We start from the raw sequence: 25,325 nt of genomic DNA, 5'->3' as shown, positions 1-25,325 counted from the left end.
GGCCTCGAGCGCCAAAAATAGCGAAGACCTATAAATAGTCCGTACCCTTGCCACTCAACCCGAGAATCAAGCCTGCCTAGCTCTAAGCCTCCCCATGCTAACCTGAGCTAGTCCTGTGTACCTAGTACACGTCAGATACCAATCCGTGCACATGACATACTCCCCCTCCTCTAAGAACTCACTCCTGAGTTCGCTAAAAAATCTGGAAATGTTCTTTGGAGGTTTTGTAATGTCTCCCATGTTGCATCCTGCTCAACACGATCCTTCCACTTAATCTTGTATTCCGTGATAGTACGATTACGAATCTATCTTTCACGAAATTCAAGAATACACTCAGGTTCGTGAGGAATAAAAGTCAAATAACTTCTATAATCTCATGAGGAGAAACAAGTTGATCATCTGCACCCAAGACTTCTTTCAGTCTACTGACATGAAAGACTGGATGTACTTTAACATCAGGAGGCAAGTCTAGTCGATATGCAACTGGTCCAATAATGACCTTGAATGGGCCACAGTATCTGGGGGATAATTTCGGAACCAAACCAGTACTTAGGCTCTTGGATCCCTTAGGAATTCGCAAATATACCATCGTTCCTTCAGAGAACTCTCTAGGTGGACGATGTCTATCAGCATAAAATTTATCCCGATCTTGGGCACTTCTAATAGACTCCTTGGCAAACTGCAACATTTCTTGCATATCTAGTAAGAAGTTCTTAGTAGCACCATTTTGAATTCCTTTTAACCCAACCATAACTGGTGACTTAGGTTGAAACCCGTACATAAGCATAAAAGGACTGTAACCAGTACTAGAATGCTCTGCACTGTTGTAAGCAAATTCAATCATAGGTAGATAATCTTCCCATGAAGACTGTCTCTTAGATACATATGCCCGAAGCATGTCTTCAACCAACTGGTTGACCTTCTCTGTACTGCCATCGGATTGTGCATGATCCGAGGAACTCATACTCAGAGTAGTTTCCAACTTCTCAAATACAAGTGTCCAAAAGGTACTTGTAAACTTTGAGTCCCTGTCACTGACTATGTCAGATGGCAAACCATACAGCTTAAACAAGTGGTCCACAAACTCGTGAGCCAGCTGAACAGCTGAAATAGTTGTTCTAGTAGGTAAGAATCTAGCCATTTTTGTCAAACGGTTGACGATGACCCAAATGGAGTCATGACCCTTGCGCGTTCGAGGCAAACCAGTAAAAAAATCCATGGAAATACTTTCCCATTTATTACCTGGAATCTGTAATGGCTGTAACAAACCCGCGCTTCTAAGGTGTTCGGCCTTAGTAACCTGACAAACTCGGCAACCTACTACATAGTTCTCAATAAATGCACGCATCTTAGGCCAATAAAAGGTATGCTTCACAAGAGACAGAGTCCTATGTATACCCGGATGTCCAGCACTAGGAGCATCATGACACTCCCAGAGAATCTTGGATTTAAGGTTCAGAACATCAGGCACACAAATCTTTTCATTCCGGAACAGCAAGCCGTTCCTAATCATCCACTGACCTCCCGCCGCCTGTACCGTAGGTGGCACAATCCGTGAGTCCTGGTCAACCATGGAGCTCCCATCCTGGACTCTCTGCCAATAAGAACTGAAATGACTATCAGTTGCGTATAGCCCTCTCAAGGATTGAAATAGGTCTGAGGATATTTCCGTAAATGACAAAGCATTTACAAACTTAACTCGACTTAAGGCATCCGCCACACTATTCAGGGAACCTTTACGATAACGTATTTCGAAATCAAAATCTTGCATTAATTCTGCCCATCTAGCTTTCCTTCCCCTCAATTCTGATCCATCACACACATACTTAATTGACTGATGATCAGTCAATACAAGGAACTTCGAACCATACAAGTAGTGTCTCCAAACCTTAAGAGCATACACTACAGCATAAAGTTCCTTTTCTAATGTGGGCCAACGATATTGGGTGTCGTCTGGCTTCTTACTCTCGAAAGCTACAGGTCTGCCCTCTTGGAATAGAGCTGCCCCAATCGCATAATCACTCGCATCGGCCTCTAAAACATAAGGCCGGGTAGGATCGGGTAATGCAAGAACGGGTGCTTCCTTGATAGAAAGTTTCAAGGTTTCAAAAGCCTTGTTCATTGCATCATTCCAAGGGATCGACTGAGTAGACCTGCGTCCACGACCTTTCAATATGTTTGTTAGGGGTGCCGTGATATGTGAATAATCACGCACAGACTTCCGAAGAAATACCGTAAATCCTAGGAAAGAACGAAGTTGTTTCACAGTCTGAGGGATAGGCCATTGTAAAACCTTCTGGATACGATCCAGATCAATGCTAATACCTTTAGAAGAAATCTTGTGTCCTAAGTAAATGATCTCCTTCATAAAGAAGTCACATTTACTCATCTTGGCATAGAGCTTATGCTGTCTTAGAATAACTAAGACAATCCGGAGGTATCCTATGTGATCCTCAAGTGTTCGACTATATACCAAGATGTCATCTAAGAACACTACAACAAATTTGCCCAGAAAATCCCTGAACAAATTGTTCATCATCTGCTGAAAAGTAGCAGGAGCATTGGTCAAACCAAAAGGTAATACAAGAAACTTGTAATGACCATACCTGGTTCGGAATGCGGTTCTATCTATGTGTTTAGCATAGATACGGATTTGGTGATAACCCGTACGCAAATCAATCTTAGTGAAATACTTCGCTCCGGCCAAACGGTCTATCAAATCATCGGAACGAGGGAGAGGGTATCGATTCTTAATTGTCACTTTATTTAATCGTTTATAATCTATAAACATTCTCCAGGAAGAATCTTTCTTCTTTCTTAAGAGGACAGGTGCACCCCAAGAAGGTGATTTGCTTGGGCGGATATAGCCCATATTCAGGTCATCCTAAAGCTGTAAAGCTAACTCATCCTCCTCTACCTGACTCATCCTATAAGGTGGTACACTGATAGGTTGAGCCCCTGGGACTAAGTCTATGCGATGATCTACTGCCCGTTCTGGAGGTAAACCTTCCGGCAGTTGAGCTGGGAATACATCCTTAAAACTATCTAACAACATTCTCAATTCACGGTGTTCAAACACACTTAATTCATTCTTGTTAATTACAGAAACAACAAATGAAGAAAGTGGAATCAAAACACACTGATAGACATCATAATGAGAATTGTTTAATATATTCCGAAGCTGCATCGCAAATACAATAGGCCCCTGAGAAGAGGGAATTTTATCACACTGAATACAAAATTGGGTGTCCTTATCTACAAAAGAAAGCGTATGCTCCGTCATGAGGAAAAAGTGCCCCTAACCTACTTATTACATTACATTGGTCACTGCTGAATTATAAGAATAACTCTAGAACCCCCCTGCAGTGCCAATGTCATGTACAAGGAAATGATCAATCACCAAAAGGATATAAGTTCAGGGCACTACGAAATGCCTCAAACTTTTCACGTGGAAGTGGTTTGGTGAAGATGTCTGCAACATTGTCATGTGTTGACACATAGATCATACTGATCTCTCCTGCATGCAACTTCTCTCTGACATAGTGATAGTGAACCTCAATGTGCTTCGTGCGAGCATGAAACACAGGATTTTTTGCCACTGCTATAGCACTCTGACTATCAGTGAGAATCGGAGAAGGACCCTCCAATGAAAGATGAAGATCAACAAATAAACGACGTAGCCAAACACATTCAACTGTCGCTGTGAAAGCTGATCTGAATATTGTGGGTTTTAAACCACTCTATTCCGATCAACAAGTCTACATGCTCCAGATGCATAACATAACATGTAAGAGCTCCCTTGTAGGCCTGAATCCGGATAGGAAGCGCTTCAACCTTGCGATCCCAAAACTGCTTCCCTGCTGGAAGCTGCACCTCATAGGTGTGGTCGCTAGGTACTGTGGACAGCCCCATCTTCTGCACAAATTTGTAATTAACAAAATTGTGAGAGCTGCCCGGATCAAAGAGAATGTGAACCTGTTGGTCCATAACTTCTCCATAAACTCGGAAAAGATCATGGGAACCAAACAACGAAGTATTGAAAGTACAATTACAAGAGAGTGGGCAGGTAATGACATTTACTGAAATACCTGTCATCGAGACTTGGTTCGCTCCCTTGGCCTTGGTACCAGTACCCGCCTGGAGATTCGGTCCAAGCACCAACTTTTGGTTCTTGCGCTTGGGACACTCATTCTTTGTGTGGCCCCGCTCCTCGCAATAGAAGCATTGTCCTTCTTTCTTGAGCCTCAAAGTACGAAGGAAACGGGCTTTACCATTCTTTGCTGGAGTCAAGTTTTTCTTGGAGGCGTTGTCCGTAGACTTCGTCTCCCCAGTACCAGTCGTATGCTGAAAGAACTTGCGTTTGTTCTTTCCACTCGTGTCGGAAACTGTAGTTGCTTTGGCACCGGCCATGGTATCATCATATATGCGCGCATAATTCATGGCCTCCTGCAACGTTGTGCATTTGTTATTCTTTATCTGCAACTTGTATGAATCTGGCAAACCATCCACGAAGAAACCTAACAAGGTCACTGGATCCATCTTAGTGGCCCTGGTTTGCAGATCCCGAAATCTTTGAAGATAAACTTCAAAGGTCAAGTTTAATTTTGACATATCGAGGGCTTTGAGCTTGCCAACGATATCGTAATCAAAATCTGTCCATGTATCGGGCTTAGGCTGGAGTTCCTTCCACCATAGCAGTGCTTTACCTGACATGAACCCCGCTGCGAGCTGGATCTTCTTCTCATCTGGGTATGGGTGGAACTGGAAGTGTACCTGCCACTTGTGTAACCAAGTATCAACTACCTCCTTCGTTCTAGACTTTTGGTCGCCCGGGAAAGGGTCTGGAGTTATATTCGGGCCTAGCACTGAAGCCATGGCATCCACATGCGTGAGTGCCTGCACAGTGCTAGCCAGAAGGGTGAGAGTTGCTTGAATCCCTTGGAGTTGCTATGTCAACCCCGTTTGATTTGCATTGACCTGCTCGAATTTTCCATCTAGAGCAGTCGTAAATTCACTGAAGGCCTTTTTTGTTATCAGGTCATCATAAAGACCCTGATCCTCCTCTCCCACAGGAGTGTAATCCAAATCCTGCTCTCCCATGGTGAACTCGGGATTTGCAGAATCAGACATAACTGAGCTTGGCCATACAGAAAACCGTTGTTTTTAGAAGCTTGCCAAACAACAATCCAAGGAGCATGCTAGTTTGGATGCAACTGCCAGTAGTGAAGAAGAAGAAGATGACACTCCGACACCAACTTTTGCTCTCACTGCTCATCTCCGAAATCTATCCTTCCCTCAGGAGGTAGATAAGGATGATGAATATGTCTTCTAAAATATGTCCACGAGCTTGATGTATATGGGTTAACTCTGCCTGGGTAGTTCCCCAAAAATTGAATCTAATAATCTCTTTAAAGGTTCTCAGCCTTGGATAGTCCTCCTAAAATGATGTTTTGCTATCTATGGTGTGTGGCTCCATGTCACCCTATTTCGGAGCCAGGATGGGGATGTATTGCAAGAGCCATGTATTGGTTTTGATAGGGTCTCTTTATCAGGCCTGGCCGAGTTCCAGGATGTTAGTGTATTTCTAGACCTATGAGCTGGTCATGTAGCCATGCTAAGACATGAGCCTCTGAGTCATGTTGACTCTCAAGCTATGAGAGTGCTTGGATCAACCTTTGAACATGCTTAAACTTTAGCCTTTGAGTTACTTGCGGTGCACAGATTAGTAGTCCGTCATTGTCATGTTCTGTTCTTGGTTCCATTCAAGTAGTCCCTCACCTTTCCTTTATGGGGGTGTGTTAGAACATGAAGTCAAGTTGAGTGTGTTTAATGTGTTCTACTAGGAGTTCTAGTAGAGTCTTATGTGTGAGTGCCACGTGTCATATTGGGAGATATCCCATATACACTTTGGTATTCTAGTGTGTGTCTATCCTAAATATATATGATTGTACTTGTGTGTCACATCAACACACATCAAGGAGTCTACATCAAGCTTATCAATGTGAGTCTTTCCATTTTGGTCTATTGCTCATTTCCGTTTCCTTTCAATTTCATTATGTTTCCATTTGAGTATTATCTTCTCTCTCCCTAGCTTACCCTCTCTCTCTCCCTCTCCACCATGTTCCTTCACTTCTATATACAAGTCGACGATAGCATGGAGCAGGTTGATGGTGGCTTCTCCTAATTAGATATTGTTTTCCTTTGGTTATGAGCCCCTTTGATTGTACAACTAAGCTCTTTCACCATGCTCAATGCAAATACACAGATCGTGGAATAAGATAAGGTCTTATGACGTACGACGTGCGTGCAGCTACCGGCCAAAGCTGTAGTTTTGAGGTGAAGAAGGAGCATTATGCATGGGGTCACTTTGACTATGAATGTTAGCGGAATTGCAAATGTCGAATTTATTAAGAGCATGAGAGTGTCATATTGCCTTGGCTTTTAATACCAATGTCACATCTCTGGACAGCATAGAAGGCTTCTGATTTCAATACCACCAGCCAGCCTCGAAATTTAGCTGCCTCCAAGCGTTGGCTCCTTGCTCTCGTGTGTCTTTTTTCTTTGGTAATTTTCTTTGAAAGTATGTAGAATTATCTCTGAACCCAATGTTGCCACATGGAACCTAGCTGAGTGCCATGTGTCTTAAGTTTGGACCTCAGTGATTCCATGCCCTCTTGGGACCTTAGTAATTCCATACCAAAACTTATTGCCTAGGCCTAACATTGCCCCTAGGCTCTAGCCTGATGGCACTGCCAACACCATCAAGCCCCGATGGTTTCTGCCTTTCCATAACTAAGCCATAGGATTCTACAATTATGGTTGACGTAACAAACCTGCGACACACACGGGAGAGCTTCTAAAAGAAGAGCTTGCCCATCTCCAAAGGTGTGATTTATGCTAAGGTCGTTGGGTTAATGCTATGAATGCGAAGATATCTTGAATAGGGCATGCAAAGGCACATGGATGATTCTTGTGCAGCTCATGCATTACTGCATTCAAAGAATGCACCCTTAGTAAAAGCTTATTTGAATCCTTTATCAGTTCTTTCCACAATGTTGCGGATGTGCGCATTCAATAATCTTTTAGTGTTAAGATGACAGTATAGGATTACAAGTCTTGACACATTTTCTTAAGTACACCATCCTTAGAGTTAATATCATTCATGTTTGTTCAATAAGAGAATTGAAGAGATTGCATGAGCATGTAATTAGTGGCCTTTGCCACTAAAATGCTAAGGAAGCACCTAATAAGAAAGAGATATATATTACAATGAATCCAGTTTACTGTGTGAACTGTTCAGCGGTGGCTCTTCAAGCCTCAGTAAAGTTCACACATTCTGAAGATGAGTAGGTAGATGGTGAATCTAGAACTAATTGCACAACTTGCTGTTCTGGCATTAGTAGTTGCATCATTACCACTAGTAATTTTGTTGCATCAAGATTGTTCAGCTATGCATGTTTGGGTTGGATGGTCTGTCTTTGAGATGTTCAAGACCCTAGAATGAAGAATTTCAGCTTGTGCAATGAAGAAATAATCTCATTATGATATGGAGTCTAAATATCTCTTCTGATTCACTGCTTTCAATGTATATGTCACATAACTTTACAGACCTACTGAACACAATCTCAGAAATTGACTGCATGTATCTTTATTGCACTTCTAACAAACCAAAAATACTTATTAGTTGTCAGGATTGGTTTTTCCAGACTGATCAGAAGGTTTCAATTCAATACCATTAGTGAAGTGTCTCATCTGATGATTGTTGTATTTTCAGGGTGCTTTCTATTTATTCCCAGATATCAGTGCTTACTATGGAACAGAAGCTGATGGGTTTGGTGTAGTTCATGATGCTGAGACTTTCTGTCAATTCATATTGGAGAAAGCTCATGTAAGTGAAAAATGCCTTATTTTGCAGTTTCTGGTCAACCCAATGAAGTTTCAGATATTTGTTTGTTCCTGATTAGTGGTTTTATCAAGTGATGTTTTGGGGGCATCTCTTTAAGAAATGATGTCAAGGACAGAAATATATGGCTCTGAAATCTTTATATGATATGAGCATGTTTCAATGTTGATGTTTAGTTTCTATAACAATCATTTCTGCTGTCGATAATTAGTTGGTGTTTAGTTTTTCTGCTTTTGATGATCAATAAGCTTTCTGGATATTGTCAGGTGGCGCTTGTCCCAGGCAATGTATTCGGTGATCCTAACTGTATTCGCATCTCGTATGCTGCCTCTTTTGATTCTTTGCAAAGAGCTATGCAAGGCATTGAAAAATCATTGAGCCTGTTACGACCTAGGATTGCGGTACCACATAACAAATAGTCACATTTGGTGAACCAAGATTCTCATTTGAATGTCACATTTTGCTGTTAATCCAGTTTGAATTTTGCATGACCTCTGATGGACCGGTTGACAGAAGTCTTTAGAGAGACCATAATATGGTTTGCTGAACTCGTGTGTAAATTGATGTTCATATCGGTTTGATTTTATGTATAAAACCATGGTGTGGTTTATGTTTCGTTTGCAAGTTACAGGGTCAATCTAATGGTCAAAGACAAGGTTCTGTCCATGTGCTTGATGAGGGGTGCAAGGGGACTAGGGCTTCCTAAGATTTCCTTATGTTTGGATGTGTATTGGTTATAAGTTGATAATTGCCTAGGGATAACTAATAGGCTGTATTGGTTAATGGTATTCCCTTGAGAGGGGCACGAGGAGAAGCATAAGGAGTTGCCACTTGACGGGATGCTATGTGTAGAAAGGAGGTTCTAGGGTAACAGGGATCAGCACACATGAAGGTAGGTATCACGAATATGCACAAGAGTTCATGATTTACTGTTCGTGCGTGGTATATAGGCTGGGTGGTTTCTTGCCCTCGTGCACCAAGTTGACATCTGCATGTGCATCCGTGATATTTCACTGAAGCTCAGAAAATTGGATGGAACTGCAATGAATTGCATCTTGTCTACTACTTGCTTGATGTTTGGTGCAGATCTTGTGACAACCTGCTTGATATTTGCATTGAGCAAGGTGGTAAGAATCTGTTGATGGCTGCACTAAGATTGCACGGTGGAGCGTGGATGTCTACCAAGATTGCATAGCGGAGGATGATCATCTACTATTGGCACTATGTAATCAATGTCTTTTGTTCAAACTAGTTCGTGGGCGACAAGTTTCCTGAATCCTCATACATATATAGGCCTTAGGAGTAATAGGGATAACAATTAGAGTCCGGGGTTTGGAAATTCAAGTAATATTAAAGTCAAAGGAGCATCATGAAAGTTAGGGTGTTTACAGACTCGTGCACGATGGGCATTGCCCACCGATCATGGACGGGCAAGATTGCTTGCCCACGTCAAGACCACGGCCTAGATGCATTGAATGATCAATGGGCATGGGGGGCTCTAGTGTGTAAACACCCTTAGAATGGACTTGGGTGGACTACACGATCTAAAGAGAGGAGCGTTTATTTCAAGGGAGCTCTCTTCTCCTTCTATCTTAACTGTTTTAGTGTTATTTTGTGTATGCTTTCTAGTTTGTCTGATTTGCAGTGATTTTTATAGTCAAAGGAGCATCATGAAAGTTATAAGGGACTTGGGTGGTGACATAGATCTAACGAGAGAAGCATTTATTTCAAGGGAGCTCTCTTCTCGTGTTATTCGTGTTTGCTTTGTACTTTGTCCAATTTGAGTTTTAAAGTATTGGGAAGAGTTAAATATTTCTCTACATAGTAGGGTTAAAAAAAAAGTCTTATAAACATGGAAATAAACTTTGATAACTTCAAACAAAATCTCTTGTGTGAGTCTCAGGATCGAGAATCTGGCCAATACAATAGGTATTGCATCCCATGGCATGTGAAACTTGATCTTGAACATTAGCATTGAAAATTTCAAGGATGTCTTACAACAATTACTAACTCACGACAACTCTTCACGCCAATTAGGGTCAAGAAGAGTTACGTAAAGTCATTCATGCACTTATTGACAGGTGCTCTAGGGAGGAAAGAGAAAAGGAACCAGAATCCTTTGTTAGAATGTTGGAGAAAAATATTAAAATTTAGTGTTTATATGTAAAGGTACCAAATCTCTTGAGTAGATATATTTGTCGCTCGAGTTACTATGCTCAGTGTTAACACACAATGTTATTAGTTCTAAATTGGTTTAAAATTGAAACTTAAAACGAGTCCATCTGACTATGTTTATGTAGTTAAGGTGGCGGAAGGAAGTCCAACACAAGTGTGGGACAAACGGGTCATTTGACGAGCAAAGAGAGAGCAACTTTGAAGAATATTTTCAATAGACATGTTTTCTTTTGAGTCTATGAAACGATGTGGCATTGAAGAACGATACAACATAGAACCCACTAGGAGAAGAAATGTGAGTTTCTACTCTTTTAAAAGGCTTCTCAATAGGCATGGGGAATAACTGTGTGAAAATAGGCATGGAAATTAATAAGATTTTTTCATGTTGGGTTTGTTAAATGCATCTTTATACCACTAGCAACTCAATTGTAGAACAAAACATGAGCTATGCACCCACATAAGAAAACCAATGTTGAACTTTGTAGCCTACGAAAAAACATACGGTCTCTAGGAAAAACGAGTTTCATTTAAGTATCGATATGCAATATTTCTAAAAGTTTTTCGTGAGTTGTAGTCAACACAATTTCCTTCTTGCATATAGTGGTACTATCAGGCCTAAAATTGTGAAATTTGGATAACTCTTTTAAGGGACATAGAATCATTGCTAGGTACGTTCTTCCAAAAAACAAAATTTGAAAAAAGAGAGAAAATAATGATGCAACCTACAAGAGTAAAATACCGAAAAAGAATCTACCTTGTTCATCTTATCCAACAAAGACAGACGTCCTACAAATAAGATACCTTTCTCAAACATAGATAGTGGATACAACAATGATATCACATTCAAAGTAATAAAAACATTGATAAATTTTAGAATTTGGGAATAAACATGTTTTCCCATATCTTAAGCAAGCAAGCGTGTTCTATCAATCATTGCTATTTGCCTCAAAGGTATTAATTATGCCATACATTCACCACAATTGGCTATCCTTTTGTAATAGCGTAGCACAAGTTAACCAATATCTTCATGAAGAATGGCTTAGGAGAAGATGAAACATCTATGATTGGAGCATGTCATAAGTCTTGTGGACCACTTGCACCAATAAACCACTACTTAAACTATGTTACCGCTCTTGCAGCCTTGTGATAGGTTTACTTTATTCCATCAGATATCCACTTCTATCCTTTTTAATTTGTGCACATGCTTATTAATCACACGTGAATTTTTATAATTCTTGTTACATGAATTCGCACGTGGTTGGTTAACTTTATATTATTATTTTCATTGTATTGAAAGTGAAAGAGCCAACATGGTTAATTTTATATTATCCAATGTGTTAGTTAACTTTATGTTATCCAACCCATTTGTCTTATCAGTTACAAAGATGGCTCTTTGTAACTCTTTGTAACCCATGTAAGGATAGCTCTTTACATGGTTTTTATGTTGGGGTACTCCACCCAAATACCTTTACAAGGATAGCCATAGAGACTTTTTTTACAATGTTCAATCAACAAGCTAGTGCATGAGGTGGATTCCACACCAAGTGGGATTATTTCAGCCCATAGGGATTATTCAATTTATTGGATCCCTCTCCACTTCACTTTAGATTGTCAACATGTGGTATGAGATTTAGATAAAATAGTTTTCTTACCCACAAGTTTTAACATCCATCAATCAATATCTAACACCTTTACACTGGGCCTTGGGGTGAACCTTGACTCTTAGGCCATGATACTTGATGAAAACGTCATAATGAAATTACAAGTTTTTTCACAGATATGTGGATGTAATCTTTTGGAACTACTTATCTTTTGAGTGGTTTCTTTGATCCACAAGTCTACCTTGATAAGTCATATGCACACTAGGTATTGCAATCAAGGCCCAGTCATTGGTTTTAGACCTTTATGTGGAAAATTAAAAAATTCTGTATCTTTGTCTGGAAGCATCCGTTTCACTTATAATTTTTTGCAAATAGATTGTAATTTTGCGAGAAAAAAGACGACATTGTTTAATTTCAAGAACAATAGCAGGGACGACACAGGATTTGCAAAACACATTAAAAAAATATGTATTGTGCTTGGAAGATTCCAGTACATACGCGTCGAGGGCTAGAAACGGAAAACATTTGTAGTATACTGAGTCTGCCTAAAAGTATTAACATACTATCAGCCCAAACGACTTACAAAATGTGTATTGCATTTCGATTACGCGTTGCATCAACAAGAGGCAAGAACTTAGAACTCGTAGATGGACTGCGTTCAGACGTGTTGACTGGTTCTTTCCAGGGCGATGTGCTGGCTGGCGTGTGAGCTCTGCATGCTCACGGTCATTGCATGCGCTTCAGACATTTCAGGGGCCACATTCTCCTTGTCAAACACGAATTTGCCGCTGGACTGCTGACTCTCCACACTTTTCAGCATAGAACTTTCACCACAGAGACGAGTGCTAATATCTTTGATCGTGCTTTTATGTTTTGGAAGTTTAAGCTCAAGTGCAGATACGCTGCCACCTGAGCAAGTGCCTTATGAAGATGCTGCAAACTGGGAGCTACTACCCCTCCGCTACATGGGTCATCCCGTTTCAAGGAAAGGGAATGGAGATCACCAGAGCCGAGTGCCTTTGGAAAGCGATGGTCTCACCTTCATCTATCATGCCTACTGATGTTAGTCTGATTTTCTTCAATATTACTGAAAAGGTAAGCCGTCCACATCTCGACGGCATATCAAAGGCCTTTTGGAGCATTCGTCAAGGTACCTTGATACACAATGCCACAAAAATGCCAGTGATTTCCGATTCTTCATCTCATCTGCACCGTATCTAATATAAAGCTCAATCCCTGCTTGCATGTCCTCACGAGAGACTCCTTTTGCCATGCTTTTGAAATGGGGTTGACCATAATCTTTCATGCAATACCCAATTATACCTTGGTAAGTATGCAGATTCTTTTGCTTCAACACGCGATACATGATGACTCCCTCGAGAGGCCCATCCACATCCCAGCCGATGTATTTCTAGATGAGCAGATTCACACTCTATATGCTGCATGCAACTATGCGAACAACCATTTGAAAGTGCAAGTGATACAGTGCGCCTCCCCTGTCCACACCACAGTAGCCGGATACACAAGCGTCTTGAAGAAACAGCTCGAGCTTAGGAAGCAGTCTATCCACTTCCACGTCCGCGCCTCCTACACCAACCCTTACGCTCAACTCCAACAGCCTTGGACCCTGGTTCCTCTTCACCGGAGTCTTGCGAGGTCTCCCTTGCTTCCTCTTAATCCTACCACAAGAAAACATCACGTTAGAACATCAAACAGAACATCAAATTGAAGAAGAAATTACTGTACGCTTACTCTGCGCACTCCACAACGTCATCCATCGCTCTGCCATATCGCGCGTTAGCACCTTCCTCCTGACAGACCGCCTCCCACAGAGAACCACGAGCTCTCGCCTTTCTCTTCCCCTTCATGGCATCGCCCTTCGTACTCGTTGACACCCTCGAATACATTGACACCCGCCAAAGGAGAACAAGATTTAACCGCCTCTAGGCCATCTAGGGAGCTCACCGTGATGATCACCAGTATTTACTCACTTGAAGCCTCTCGACATGCCTCTCTGTCCTCTCCCTCTACCTATTATGAAGCACCTCGTGGCCATGTAGCGCCACCCATGCACGTGGCCACACCCCCAAACCGGAATCCAATGGGCTAATACATTTTTTCATCTCATAGCCCCCCTATTTTGTATAACTATCCTACACTAAGTTGATTGGATCAATGCCCTTTCTTCAAGAGATCTTAGATCAAGGGGTGGTATACTTGTCATTAAATATCCAATGATTTTTACACTCATTTGTAGTCATGTTATTTGGAATAGTGGAGCGTTAGACTATTTGATCATCCACTCTAGTAGCTCCTTCACTAGCCTTCACTCAGGACATATGATTTGTAATATAATGTTCCATTTCTCTATTTCAATTGAAACTCTTGTCATTATAGAACCCATTTAACTCAAACTCTTGTAATAGTAGAAGCCATTCAACTAGCATGGAAAGGGTTGATTATCAATGTAGAAGACAAATTCATTGCTAGCAAGTAGTGCCATATTTTTTTTCTGGGCAGTAGATAGTGCCATGTAGTGCACAAAGCACCACCACCACTATGGCAAAATGGTGTAGGCTTCACTTTTCTTAGATAGTTCCTAGTGCATCTCTGTATTTCTAAAAATGCATGAAATCTACCCATGCTCTAAGCTCCATGAAAAAAATATCCACTCCAATAGCTTCTTCACAAGTCCTTACTCGCCATTATTCAGTCATCATATATGATTTGGAATTATAATATTTTGATCCTTTCTAGACCACAAAGTTACATTGAAAGCCTTGTAATACTATGACACATGTATCCCAAACTCATGTAATAACAAAATGCCATTTAGCTAGGTGTGCAGTTGATTAACTAGTTATAGCAAGGCTTTATTATCAATGTAGATGAAAAATCCATATAGCACTTGAAGCACCACCACCACTATAGAAAAATGAATATTGGATCCATTTTTCTTAGATAGTACCTAATTCTCTCTTTTTCCACTCAACAAGCATACAAGCTACTATATCTGAAGCAAATAGCGATTGAAGCACCACCACCACTGTAGCCAAAGGGTTGTAGGCTTCACTTCACTTAGATAGTACCTATTGCATCTCTTTTACCACTCAACATGTATGCAAGCTACCCATATGCTAGGCTTTGGGAATTAAATATACCCATTACCAAATGGACTAATGAAAGTGGATATATTTACTAATGAAGTAAATATACCCATTACCAAATGGACTAATGCTAGGCTTTGTGAAGCAAATATACCCATTATCAAATGGACTAATGAAAGTGGGTGCTCATCAAAATATGGAACTATACCTACAACACCTTTAAAGATTGCAATTTCTCATAGAAGATAGAACAAGGAGGAGTATATATTCATTTATTGGGATACACATTGCATACACTATTAATTAGAATTAGCAATGTATGCAATTCAGGTTTAGAATTAAAATATACTAAATTTAGAAAGAAAGAGAGCTTCATTCATTGCTTTACCCTCTACATAATGCACTAATAGGTACCGTTGCACTTGACACACCTTTATTTCATCTCCCTCCCATGCACACCTATGCTATCCTTTTACTTGAAATCTATCTACACATGCTCCTACACACACTCCTACACACTTGTCAACAACAGTACCTACTTCTGTCTTTAATCACCCTTTGTGCCAACAATGATTTCATAATGACATACACTGCAGCAACCTTCCCACATTCATTAGAAACTACTCTCCTATTACCACTTACCACTTCCCACGTTTTTCATTAGATATACTCTCCTATAACCACTTCTCACGTTTTTCAAAAACCACTTCCTAGCCTAAATACTCTCCATCCATCTGGCTACAACCTGTTTCCTTGCTAGGAGTCTCTCCTTAACGAGCTTTTTGTAGATGATGCCCCAAACTATTGCCAAGAAATGCCATCAAAGATCTCTGATGAAATTCTTGGTGAAACCATTGGTTGAGATAACTGCTTATCTTTTATCACCCACCTCTACAGTTGCACTTGGCTTGTTATTTCATTGGCTCCTTTGGTCTCAAGAACTATTGGGACTCAGTCCATTTCATTCAAAGTACTAGCCACATCTACATCTTTCCCTCAGTCTTTGATTTGCACATTGTTCCATGGAGTTCATCTCAATCAAGGGATCAACATTACCCCGAATCCTTGTTGAAGCCATGTCCACATAGCTTCTATCTCCTTTATTTAAGAGAGGATTCTACATTTGGTAATTTCATTCCACCTAGGCATATTAGCTAATTTGCCTCCCACCTCCATGACCCAATACATCTTGAAATAATGGATCTTTTTCCACTTTGTAATGTGTGCTCCATGCCCTTCTAGTTTGTGGAATTTCTAGCTTTATGATTATATCCATGAGCATTGTCTAGTGCTATCCTTGATGTGTATTGCTTTTTTGAATTCATAGCTTTATTCCTTGGCACCATGATTGTTTTAATGACATGGGTGCCTTCAAGGCTATGGGACACCAAATCCCTTTGCTACACTTTTATCTTCCTCAATTGAAATGGGTAACCAAAAGAGTATGTTGCCGTGTGCAAGGCATAGTGTGCTAGAAGAGTAGTTTGGCCTCTTCCTCTAGCTCATCCTTTTAGACATCAAGGACCCGGCTTGCTTCTTTAATTTCTACCCAGCCACACTCATCTTTTCTTGTTGCACACTTGTGGGTGCGCTATTTCAGATTTGGGTTGTGTATTTCAGTTTGGGATTGCACTTCAGATTGCAGCAGAGTGCAGTGATTGGTTTATGCCATTTTTGCAGTGATTGCATTGTGCAGTCAGTGGCATTTTAGAGCAGCCAGTCGTACTTTGCATTTGCAGCAAGCATTTGTTTAGGAATTGCAGGTGCATTTGCAGCCAGTTGTACTTTTGGGACTTGCAGTTATTTTTGCAGATACATTTGCAGCTTGTGGGTATCCCATTTTGTATCATGTCGACTCTTTGAGATAGTTTTGGCAATTTGTGCGAGGGTGACAAGCTAGATGGACCAAACTATGCCTTGTGGTCATTCATGCTTAAGAACATCTTGGTTGGGAAGGGCTTGTGGGATATTGTTAGTGGGGATGAGATGAGGCCAGCAGGCTCGTCTACATCCAGCACAGCTTCTTTGGGCCAGACTACAGGTTAAAATGAAACGTTGATCCCCTTCAAAGATCATCAACTCCTCTTTAGTGTTCTTCTCTAATAAAAGGGAATGGCCTTGGACCCCTTAGGTATTTAGGGTATTACTACGAGTCTGGTGTGTATAATCAGGGCCTTGTGTCTTCTCATCAGATATCCTATCATTGATTTACTCATTGATCTTCCTTGTTAAGGCATTAACAGCATGTGGGGTTAGCATAGATCCCAAGGGGCGCAAGTAGCCACAACTCTTCAATCACAGCGGTTGCAACCGCATATGTTGTATATCCTTGGGACCAAGTGTCTCTTGATCATTATGTATGTCACAAATTTGGATACACAGTGTCTTCATTCTTTTCCCGCATACTTTGTGTCGTGTGTGTGTGAGTATACGCATTATCTACTTTCCATAGTGCCTGCAACTTCGGGCGTTACACATTGGTGATCACGATTAACTCAGAATATTTCATACATGTGGGAGGTACATCAATCCTTATAGTGCACCATTCGTGTCAGTATTGCAAGGAGGGATGGCATGTGATGCGCCCATGATTGGAGGGTTCATTGGCTGACTTGCAAGCGCTCGTCATCTGGAGATGACAACAACTCAGCACTGTGCTAGAGGATCTTGTTGTTTGTGGTGAATACACGGCTCAAGCACGCTCGTTGTGGGGATCACCATTTTGTGAGCAAATCGGTTCGTCAAGTTTGGACCTCCAGATCCGCTAGTACGCCGCTAGTACTGTGACAACGAGGTTGCCCCGTTGGCCTAGATGGTTTTTCTTGCAGACGGAGACTTCCATGGGGATCGAGACGTTCAGTGAACTCCGCAAGATGCTGGTGGTGGTGTACTGGGACATGGTGGTTCCCAGTTTGAGTCCGAGCAGCCCGTAGAAGAATGCACAGGAGCCCTGTTCGTCGCCAACCGCAATCTCAGTGCGGACAATGCAGTGTAGCCCTTTCCACGAGGACGATGTGTTTTAAGTGAGCCATTTTCACTGACAACAGATGAGCATCATTTTGTCGGTGGTTTGTGGTTTATTCTTCACTCTGCAAGCGACGACATCAGCTAGAGGACCAGTGCTACATGCATCGATTGTCCAGATCATTTCTGCCAATCTAGTCATAATGGTGGTGGCTAATGTGAAGTGTACAAAATTCCAAGGGAAAACTCGTGATGATTTGGATGCCGACATTCACCAGTTTGATAAAATTTACACTCTCAACATACCTGGTGTGGTGGATCCAGTGTAGAAGGGGTAGTCTTTGAGTCCACATTGGCGGCTAAAGCGTCATGTTGGTTGGCAAAGTATGCCTATGACCATTTCTAGAATTACGATGAAATCAAGGTCACTTTTTTGCGGTGGTTTTGTAAGGAGAAAACAATTTCACAGACATTAGAGGGGCTGAGGATATTGAGACAAGGTGATCAGGACGTGGAAGACTATGCGGCTCATTACTACCAACTTTTGAAAAGGGTTCTAGTGACTCAACGACCGGCAGTGGAGGTGTTGAATGATTATTTCATCAATGGTCTAGCCAATGCAAAGCAAGGCCTTCCACTGTTGCAAATCTCGATGAACAATATTGAGGCCTCCTTGTGTTCGGAAAATCTAAGTCTACCAAACCAGTCTCTTTCTGATATCTACCAAACCATCAAGCCCAATCTATAAGAAATTCATTATCAACCTTTTGAGTTGAGTGAACTCCACAAGAGGAGTTTTCTCACGATACTCTCCACATAGAAACAAAGTGCTATTTAGGAGAGATGCCCTCGCTGACTTGGCAGCAGCCAAAATATATGATAGAGACACCCATTTGAATCCAAGTTCTAAAATCAGCCCCCCCAATATGGGGTGTCCTTGTTGCTAGGATGCCTATCTGAGGTGATACTTGATGGCAAGTCATGACCTCCCATATTTTGTTGAAAAAGAGTTTAGTAGCCTCTCGAACATTAATAGTCTTCTTGCAAATAATAAATTAGTTCATCTTGCCAGATCTACTCACAATAACCTGATCTCGTTGTTCCACTTCATGGATCTTAGTAATCCCATGATAAAGTCCACAAACTTGCCAATTTGGAAGGTCATTCTAGGCCAAAATTAGTTGCTTTGATGAGCTGCAATGATCCATAATGGTTTGCTCCCACGTTGACCCTCTTGGTTTATGCTTTTGCTTGAATAAGAAGCCACCTTGAAGAAATTACTCTCGGTATGTTCTACATCTACAATGGTACAGTGCTCCAAAGTCTCCAACCTGAGCATATAGCACCTTCATTTGGCACTATGGACTGGTGGTGGTCGGTGTACCTTACTTGCGTCAACCATTCCACGGCCCTTGCCAGTCTTTCCACCTTTGGCTTGATAATTTCGGTGAAGTGGATGCACCCTTTGCTTCTCTTGCGGTCATAGTGGAAAACTTTGCTGAGGGCCTCCATCTCTTGTCATCGTTGACGACCGGTAGACCTAGGGTGGCGACCATCTTCTTCTTCTTCATTGCATACTTGTCACTGCCGACCGGCAGACTTAGGGCGGCTCGTACCACATCTTGATTGAGGTGGTAGTAGTGGGGAAGACGGTCTACCACTCTACTCAGGCCTGCAACTGTTAGTGCCTCTTGCATCGCTGGCTCCCTTAGTGCTGCATAAGCTGCTGCTGTGTGGTAGTGGAGGGTGTAATTCATGACCCTCATAGGAGAAGCAAGAGTGAATGGTGCATGCATGTAATTCTTGGAGCTAGGCCTCCCCGAGTGGCGAATGCATTTGTGAGCGTACGACCCTTGTATTCTCCTTACATGGGAGCCGAGGTGCACTTTCTTGATGTCCTTGAGGGGAGGCATGCCTGTTGTTGTCGGACCTTGTCGCGTAGACACTTCCTCCTCCCCTTGCAAATCCTCAATTGAGAATTCAAAGGGCATGCGGATTGTGGCCGAGGGCATGCTTTGAGAGTCTAATGAGGGACCAGTGGCCTGTGGAATAGGAGATCGGGGGTGGAGTCCCAGCTCCGTCTCAAATTCGAAGAATTCATTTTTCGGATCCATGGTGGGAAGAATAAGGGTAACCGAGTGACGAGGGAATCGGGGGAAGCGGACGAGTTGGAGGACATAAACTGATTGTGCTGGATGGCTGTGTGAAAGAGGGCAGGGGGCCATGAGAATTTTGATAAAAGTTTGGCAGAGTTTGGGGGAAACTGCTATGGCGATGACCTGGAGGGATAGGGCTCCTTTATCTAGAATTTTGTATCCAGACACTTGGCGGGATCTTCAGATGGTGATAGTCGGTGAGATATGGGGATGGCAACGGTTGGCGAGATGATGGTTGATGAGATCTTTCGAGGGCGATGATAGGAGAGATATGCGGATGGTGATAGTCGGTGGGATATGGGGATGGCGATCATTAGGAAAAAAGGGAGCTCATTTTGGGGCCTTTTAGAAGAAAGAGAAAATAGGCTCTCAACCAATCAGGAGTGGGCCAACGTAACGTTGAAAATTCAACAAAAGAAGATGAAAATAAGAAAAAGTAATAGTACTATATGTTCGTAGAAGCATGTCACATTAATGAGGTGATCTAATTTGAATCTTTTAAAAATTTATTTTCTGTGCAGAATTTGGTGATTCTGACACCTCAGTCGCGTCCGGAACGGCCCAAAACCCCAGAAACGGCACTGGAAACGCTGGAATCGGACATCCGGAGGCCCGGAAACGGCCAAGAAAGGTCGAAAAGTGGGATTTGCAGCAAAACGCGATCTGGCACCTTTGGAAATTTCAAAAGGTGCCAGATCGCGTTTTGCTGCAAATCCCACTTTTCGACCTTTCTTGGCCGTTTCCGGGCCTCCGGATGTCCGATTCCAGCATTTCTAGTGCCGTTTCTGGGGTTTTGGGTCGTTCCGGACGCGTCTACGGTGTCAGAATCACCAAATTCTGCACAGAAAAGTGTTGCTCTTATATGAACATTGAATGTAAAGCATGTGAAAGAATATATTTATTCCTTTTCACACTGACATTTCTCACGCAAGTATCCATATTTTCTTGCTTTTATAGAGAGAGAAAAGAGAAAATAGTGAATTTCTTACAGGGCCCCAAAATGAGCTCCCTTTTTTCCTAATGGGTCAACGGAATGACAGTTGGTGGGATCTTCCGAGGGCGATGTTGGATGGGATTTGTGGACGGTGATGGTCGGCGGGATCTTCAGATGGTGATGGTCGGCAGGATATAGTTATGGCCACGATCGACGTGATATGGGGGTGGCGACGTTCAATGGGATCTTTGAATAGCGATAGTCGATGGGATATAAGGATGGCGATGGTCAGCGGGATAGCACTATAGCAACGACCGACATGATATTGTCTAAGAAGAGTAGGGAAAGGGAAAGAGGGGAAAAGTGGGAAGGAGTGGGAAGGTGGGAGGGAGGAAGGAATGGGTGGGGTGTACTGGTGAGGAGTGGGATGGATTGTGAGGTCAGTGTGCAAGATTGCAAAAAAATGTAAAAGGGACATACTGACCCTAATCACTTAGTGCTGACTGTGGATGTGTGTGTGTAGGTGTAAGGTAGTGACTTGTGGGCTGCGGGTGTGTTGGGTGATATGCCTACCATACTGACTCACCTAGACCTGGACTTGACAATCATGAGGAATGTGGTGTAGACAGAGGCTGTGTTGCCACATAGCGTGTTAAAAGCCATGTAGAGCATGTGCCCAGCTTGTATTTTACCTTGGATGCTAGAGGTACATTGGCATTGAAATGGTCCTTTATCATGGGAGAAGCAGGTTCTTGTGTGACCGCCTTTGGCACAGACATTTGCTCTCGTGAGTCAAATGGCACCATTGGAGATGGTATGATCACAACTACCCTCGAGGGTCCGCCTTTGAATTTGGGGGGAGGTTCTTGTGGAACACCCCGCATTGTAGGGGTCGGTTCTTGTGTTGCTCCTTCGCTGCCTTGGGCAATTTTCGTGTTGAGCTAGATGATTCATGGTAATAGAGCACGTTCGAGATTCTGTGGCTAGTTTGCTACGTTCGGTTCATTAGTAGGTTCTTGTGGTTCTGCCTCTCGGGTCGACATAGGTTCTTGTGTTGCCACCTTTGGAACCTTCGCGGTTTGTAACTTAAACTTCGACACCCAGATGACCTGCTTGCCTCTGGGGGAATGCTGTGGTTGAGGAGGTGGATTGAAGCCTAGAGTTTGAAGCACTAGATGGTGGTGTATCCTTCTTTTTGGCACGGATGCCTTCGGTAGAGACGTCTCTGAGCGATTAGGAACTCCTGTGCTGCGACTCCCTATGGTCATCTCAGTCAGTTGAAGTAGCTTTGAGCACAGAGGATGGCCTCTTATACTTGATGTTCAAGACTTTCCTAAGTGGAGGATGGCAATGGCAGTGAAATGGGCAATGGCACCGGGTTGCCACTGCGATTGGCCTTTTGCTCCCTTTGGGGTTGGACTCTTTTCAAGGGGTTGGAGGTGGATGGGGCTTCCAGTCCGCCCTCCCATAGAACTTCTTTGTCATGGGCTGGCAAGGGTGAAACTGAAGGAGCAGGACTTGGTCCACACAATGGGACTACCGCAATTCTACCACCTTTTGTGAGCGAAGCAGTCCGGGTGCACCAGTCAATTTGACAGTTCATGGTGTAGCACTAGGTCCTTCCCAATATGATCGGTTTGTCAGTTGCTTATTTGGGGAGAACATAAAAGCATATTTCTACTGCTTGGCGGACAATTGTTAGACTTAAATTCACAAAACCCAAGGTGTTTATGACTTGGCCATTGATAGCCCTTACTAAATCGATGGTGAGGTTTAGGGGTACCTGTAGCTTTTCCCATACCTCACGGGAGATGAAGTTGTGGCTCGCTCCTGGATCCATGAGTGCTTTGATTTGCATGTGTGGGCCTTGCAGTTGAACATGCAACCTAGCTAGTTCTATTGTTAGCTCGTCCACTACTCTCGACGCTACTCTCGACTGTTCAAGTGTTGCCTTAAGTAGTGTAATTTGCTTACTTGTCTGAGCTTAGCGCTATGTGCTCTAGCTTCTTCGATGGCCTAGCATTTCATCCTGGCTACCTTGGCCTTGAGTTCTTTTTCTCTATGGATGGCTTAAAGGATTGGCAATGTGAGTGGTCCATAGTATCTTTTTAATTTGCTCTCGTTAAGGTAGCCAACTATTTCTATTTCATCAAGGGTGGTGTGACGCTAAAAATTGATATTTTTATTTGGCATTGGTATTGTTTTCTTCTATGTTTTGATAAGAGTTTGAGTACCAAGTGATAGCCTAGTGGCTCTCACTTATTTCTATTTTCCAAGATATTGTATGGGATTGAGAGAATGAGTGGAATGGATTATTGTAAATACCATAGGTATGAATTATAAATACCTTGGTATGGGGTGAGAGTTATTTGTGTATGGGATATTATGGGGTTTTAGAAAATAGGAAGAGTGAGTCATATAAAGAGGTGGGATCATGTCCATGTGTTCCAATAATATAAGAGAGGCCACATGCCAAGCATGTGGAAGGCATGTGGAGGAGTGTGGAGTCAAGAGGAATCCTTCTAGAATTCCTATGTGGAATAAGGAGGATGTGGACATATGGAAAAGAGAGGGTCCCTATGGGCTCCATGTGGGGAGACTCTTGACTTTCTCAATAATTTTAAAAGTCTTGAGCATCTTTTGATGGGACACATGGGAAGAGTAGCCAAAAAGGACATGGATGGTGACATACGGGCTTATGTGATTGATGGGGAAAAGAATATACAGGCAACAATTGTAAATGGGTGAAGGAGGGCGACAAAATCTCTATAAAAGGAGCCCTCCTCTCCCTTGTTCATCATCTCTTCCACTATTGGGCCTCATGTTGCTATAGCTCTACTCTCCTGAAGCCTCTTCCATGAGCCTTCTCTCCCTCTTGTAGATATTCTCTTATGTAGACTCTTGAGTCCATCTCTCTCTAGTTCATTTTGTCTCTATGAGTAGTCTTGGAGCTTTCGCTCCCTATTGAGGTGCATGAAGCTTATTACCCCCAACTTCATATCACATATTTTGGTGGAGAAGCCGGGTACGTTTGGTATTGGATTCATCCCACCTTACTAAACGGTCTCGGGTGTACTTGATTGCATGTTATGCCTAGTATAGGCATGTGTTTTTTTATGTGATAAAGAAGATGCCTGGAAGAAGTTCATTAGAAGAGATTGCAGCCCGTTTAAGAGAACAAGAAGATTGTGAAGGTGATGCTCAAGCTATTCGCACGGTCATCACGATCATATCCTTTATGTTTGCACTATTGAATATGATGGTGAATTGACAATGTCGTCAGCAGGCACAATAATAGATTGGGGATTGTTTCATGCACTGGCAGCTTGGTGTGAAGAAGAGTTGAGTCTTTGGGTAGTTTTTGACTATAACAATGGAGTGGTGATTCTCAATGCTTTCAACTTCTTTTGCTATGCAAATGATGAAGAGTACAATATCTTGAAGCTGTTAAGTGCACTTCCAATTGTGAGAAGGGTGATTCTTGAATGCATGTATACACAATGTTTTCATGGTGCTGGTTGGTCACTTATTTTTGAAGATTTTATTGAGGATCACATTGTGGAGGGTTTTCAACAAGTGGTTATGCATAATAAGTTGGTCTTGGTATACTAAGGCTCCGTGGGATCTTGTTTGGGATATTATTTGGATCTTGGTGTTTCCTTTTTGTGTTTCATCATGGTGAATATTCTAGTGTTTTGAGGGACCCAAGGGAAGACCTAGAGTCTTATCTTTGGGATTTTGTTCAAGGATGCCGGCTGTCTGGATGGTCCATGAGGAATCAGGCAGAGATTTTGCCTGATTTTCTTGAAGGTATAGCCTTGAGTTGGCATGAGGCCTTGCCGGACTCTACCAAGGAGGACTGGGACCAAGTGGTGGCTGCAATGAAGCAGAGATTTCGGAAATGGAGTCACCAAATGCTTTGATGTTGCAGTTGGACTGGTTCTATCAAGGAGAGGGTGAGATGGTCTCTGCATTGGCAATCCAATATGAAACTTTATGGACAAAGTATGAAAGGGCAGCTTTGTGAGCTATGACATCTGCATCATCGGCCCCTCAAAGTCTCTCAGGGATGGAGCGCTTAAAGATGAGCAAATTTGTTATGGCTTTGGAGCCTCGTCTTTGCTCAAAAGTAATGAGTAAAGATCCAACAACATACATGGAGGCACTTCACATTGCGACTAAGAAAGAAGCTTCTCTAAAGATCGAATCCTCTTTTGTGTCTTTAACAGCTTCAACTCCTAAGGTGGAGGTAATGGGCACTCTTCAGGTACCAAAGTCCTCTGAGTTAGATCATAATATCTCCCAATTGATGGCACAGTTTGCTGATTTGAAATTGCATTTGGTTAATGCACGACAACCTAGAGCACCAAAGAGTGAGGATAGGCCTTGAGATAAGAGTCGGGTCACTTGCTATGAATGTAATGAAAAAGGTCACTATCGCCCCGAGTGTCCTAGATTGAGAAAGAAAGAAGGAAAATGAGTATC

At 42.3% G+C, this 25,325-nt stretch overlaps 2 protein-coding genes across 3 annotated transcripts in view; one reads left to right on the top strand and one right to left on the bottom strand.

The window, feature by feature from the left end:
• The window catches only part of LOC147899604 (aspartate aminotransferase-like), a 35,142-nt gene extending 26,724 nt beyond the window's left edge, over positions 1–8,418 (top strand). For both annotated transcript variants that reach the window (XM_087378312.1, XM_087378311.1), the window contains 2 exons: positions 7,775–7,888; positions 8,170–8,418. In XM_087378312.1, coding sequence (XP_087234438.1) covers positions 7,775–7,888; positions 8,170–8,322 — 267 coding nt within the window. In that variant the 3' untranslated portion in view covers positions 8,323–8,418. The remainder of the gene's footprint in view (positions 1–7,774; positions 7,889–8,169) is intronic.
• A 3,858-nt stretch (positions 8,419–12,276) lies between these two features.
• Positions 12,277–13,679, bottom strand: LOC147899603 (uncharacterized). Its single transcript, XM_087378687.1, has 2 exons — positions 13,432–13,679; positions 12,277–13,358 (listed from the first exon to the last, which is right to left on the bottom strand). The coding sequence occupies exons 1-2, from the start codon at positions 13,584–13,586 to the stop codon at positions 13,112–13,114; spliced, it is 402 nt and encodes a 133-aa protein (XP_087234813.1). The 5' UTR covers positions 13,587–13,679; the 3' UTR covers positions 12,277–13,111.
• Positions 13,680–25,325: the final 11,646 nt, after the last annotated feature.

This window comes from Dipteris shenzhenensis, chromosome 8 (assembly GCF_047967505.1).
Source record: "Dipteris shenzhenensis isolate YYH24624 ecotype China chromosome 8, Dip_SZ_1.0, whole genome shotgun sequence".
Taxonomy (NCBI): domain Eukaryota; kingdom Viridiplantae; phylum Streptophyta; class Polypodiopsida; order Gleicheniales; family Dipteridaceae; genus Dipteris; species Dipteris shenzhenensis.
Note: the sequence above shows the minus strand (reverse complement) of the source record. Positions and strands in the feature narration are given on the sequence as shown.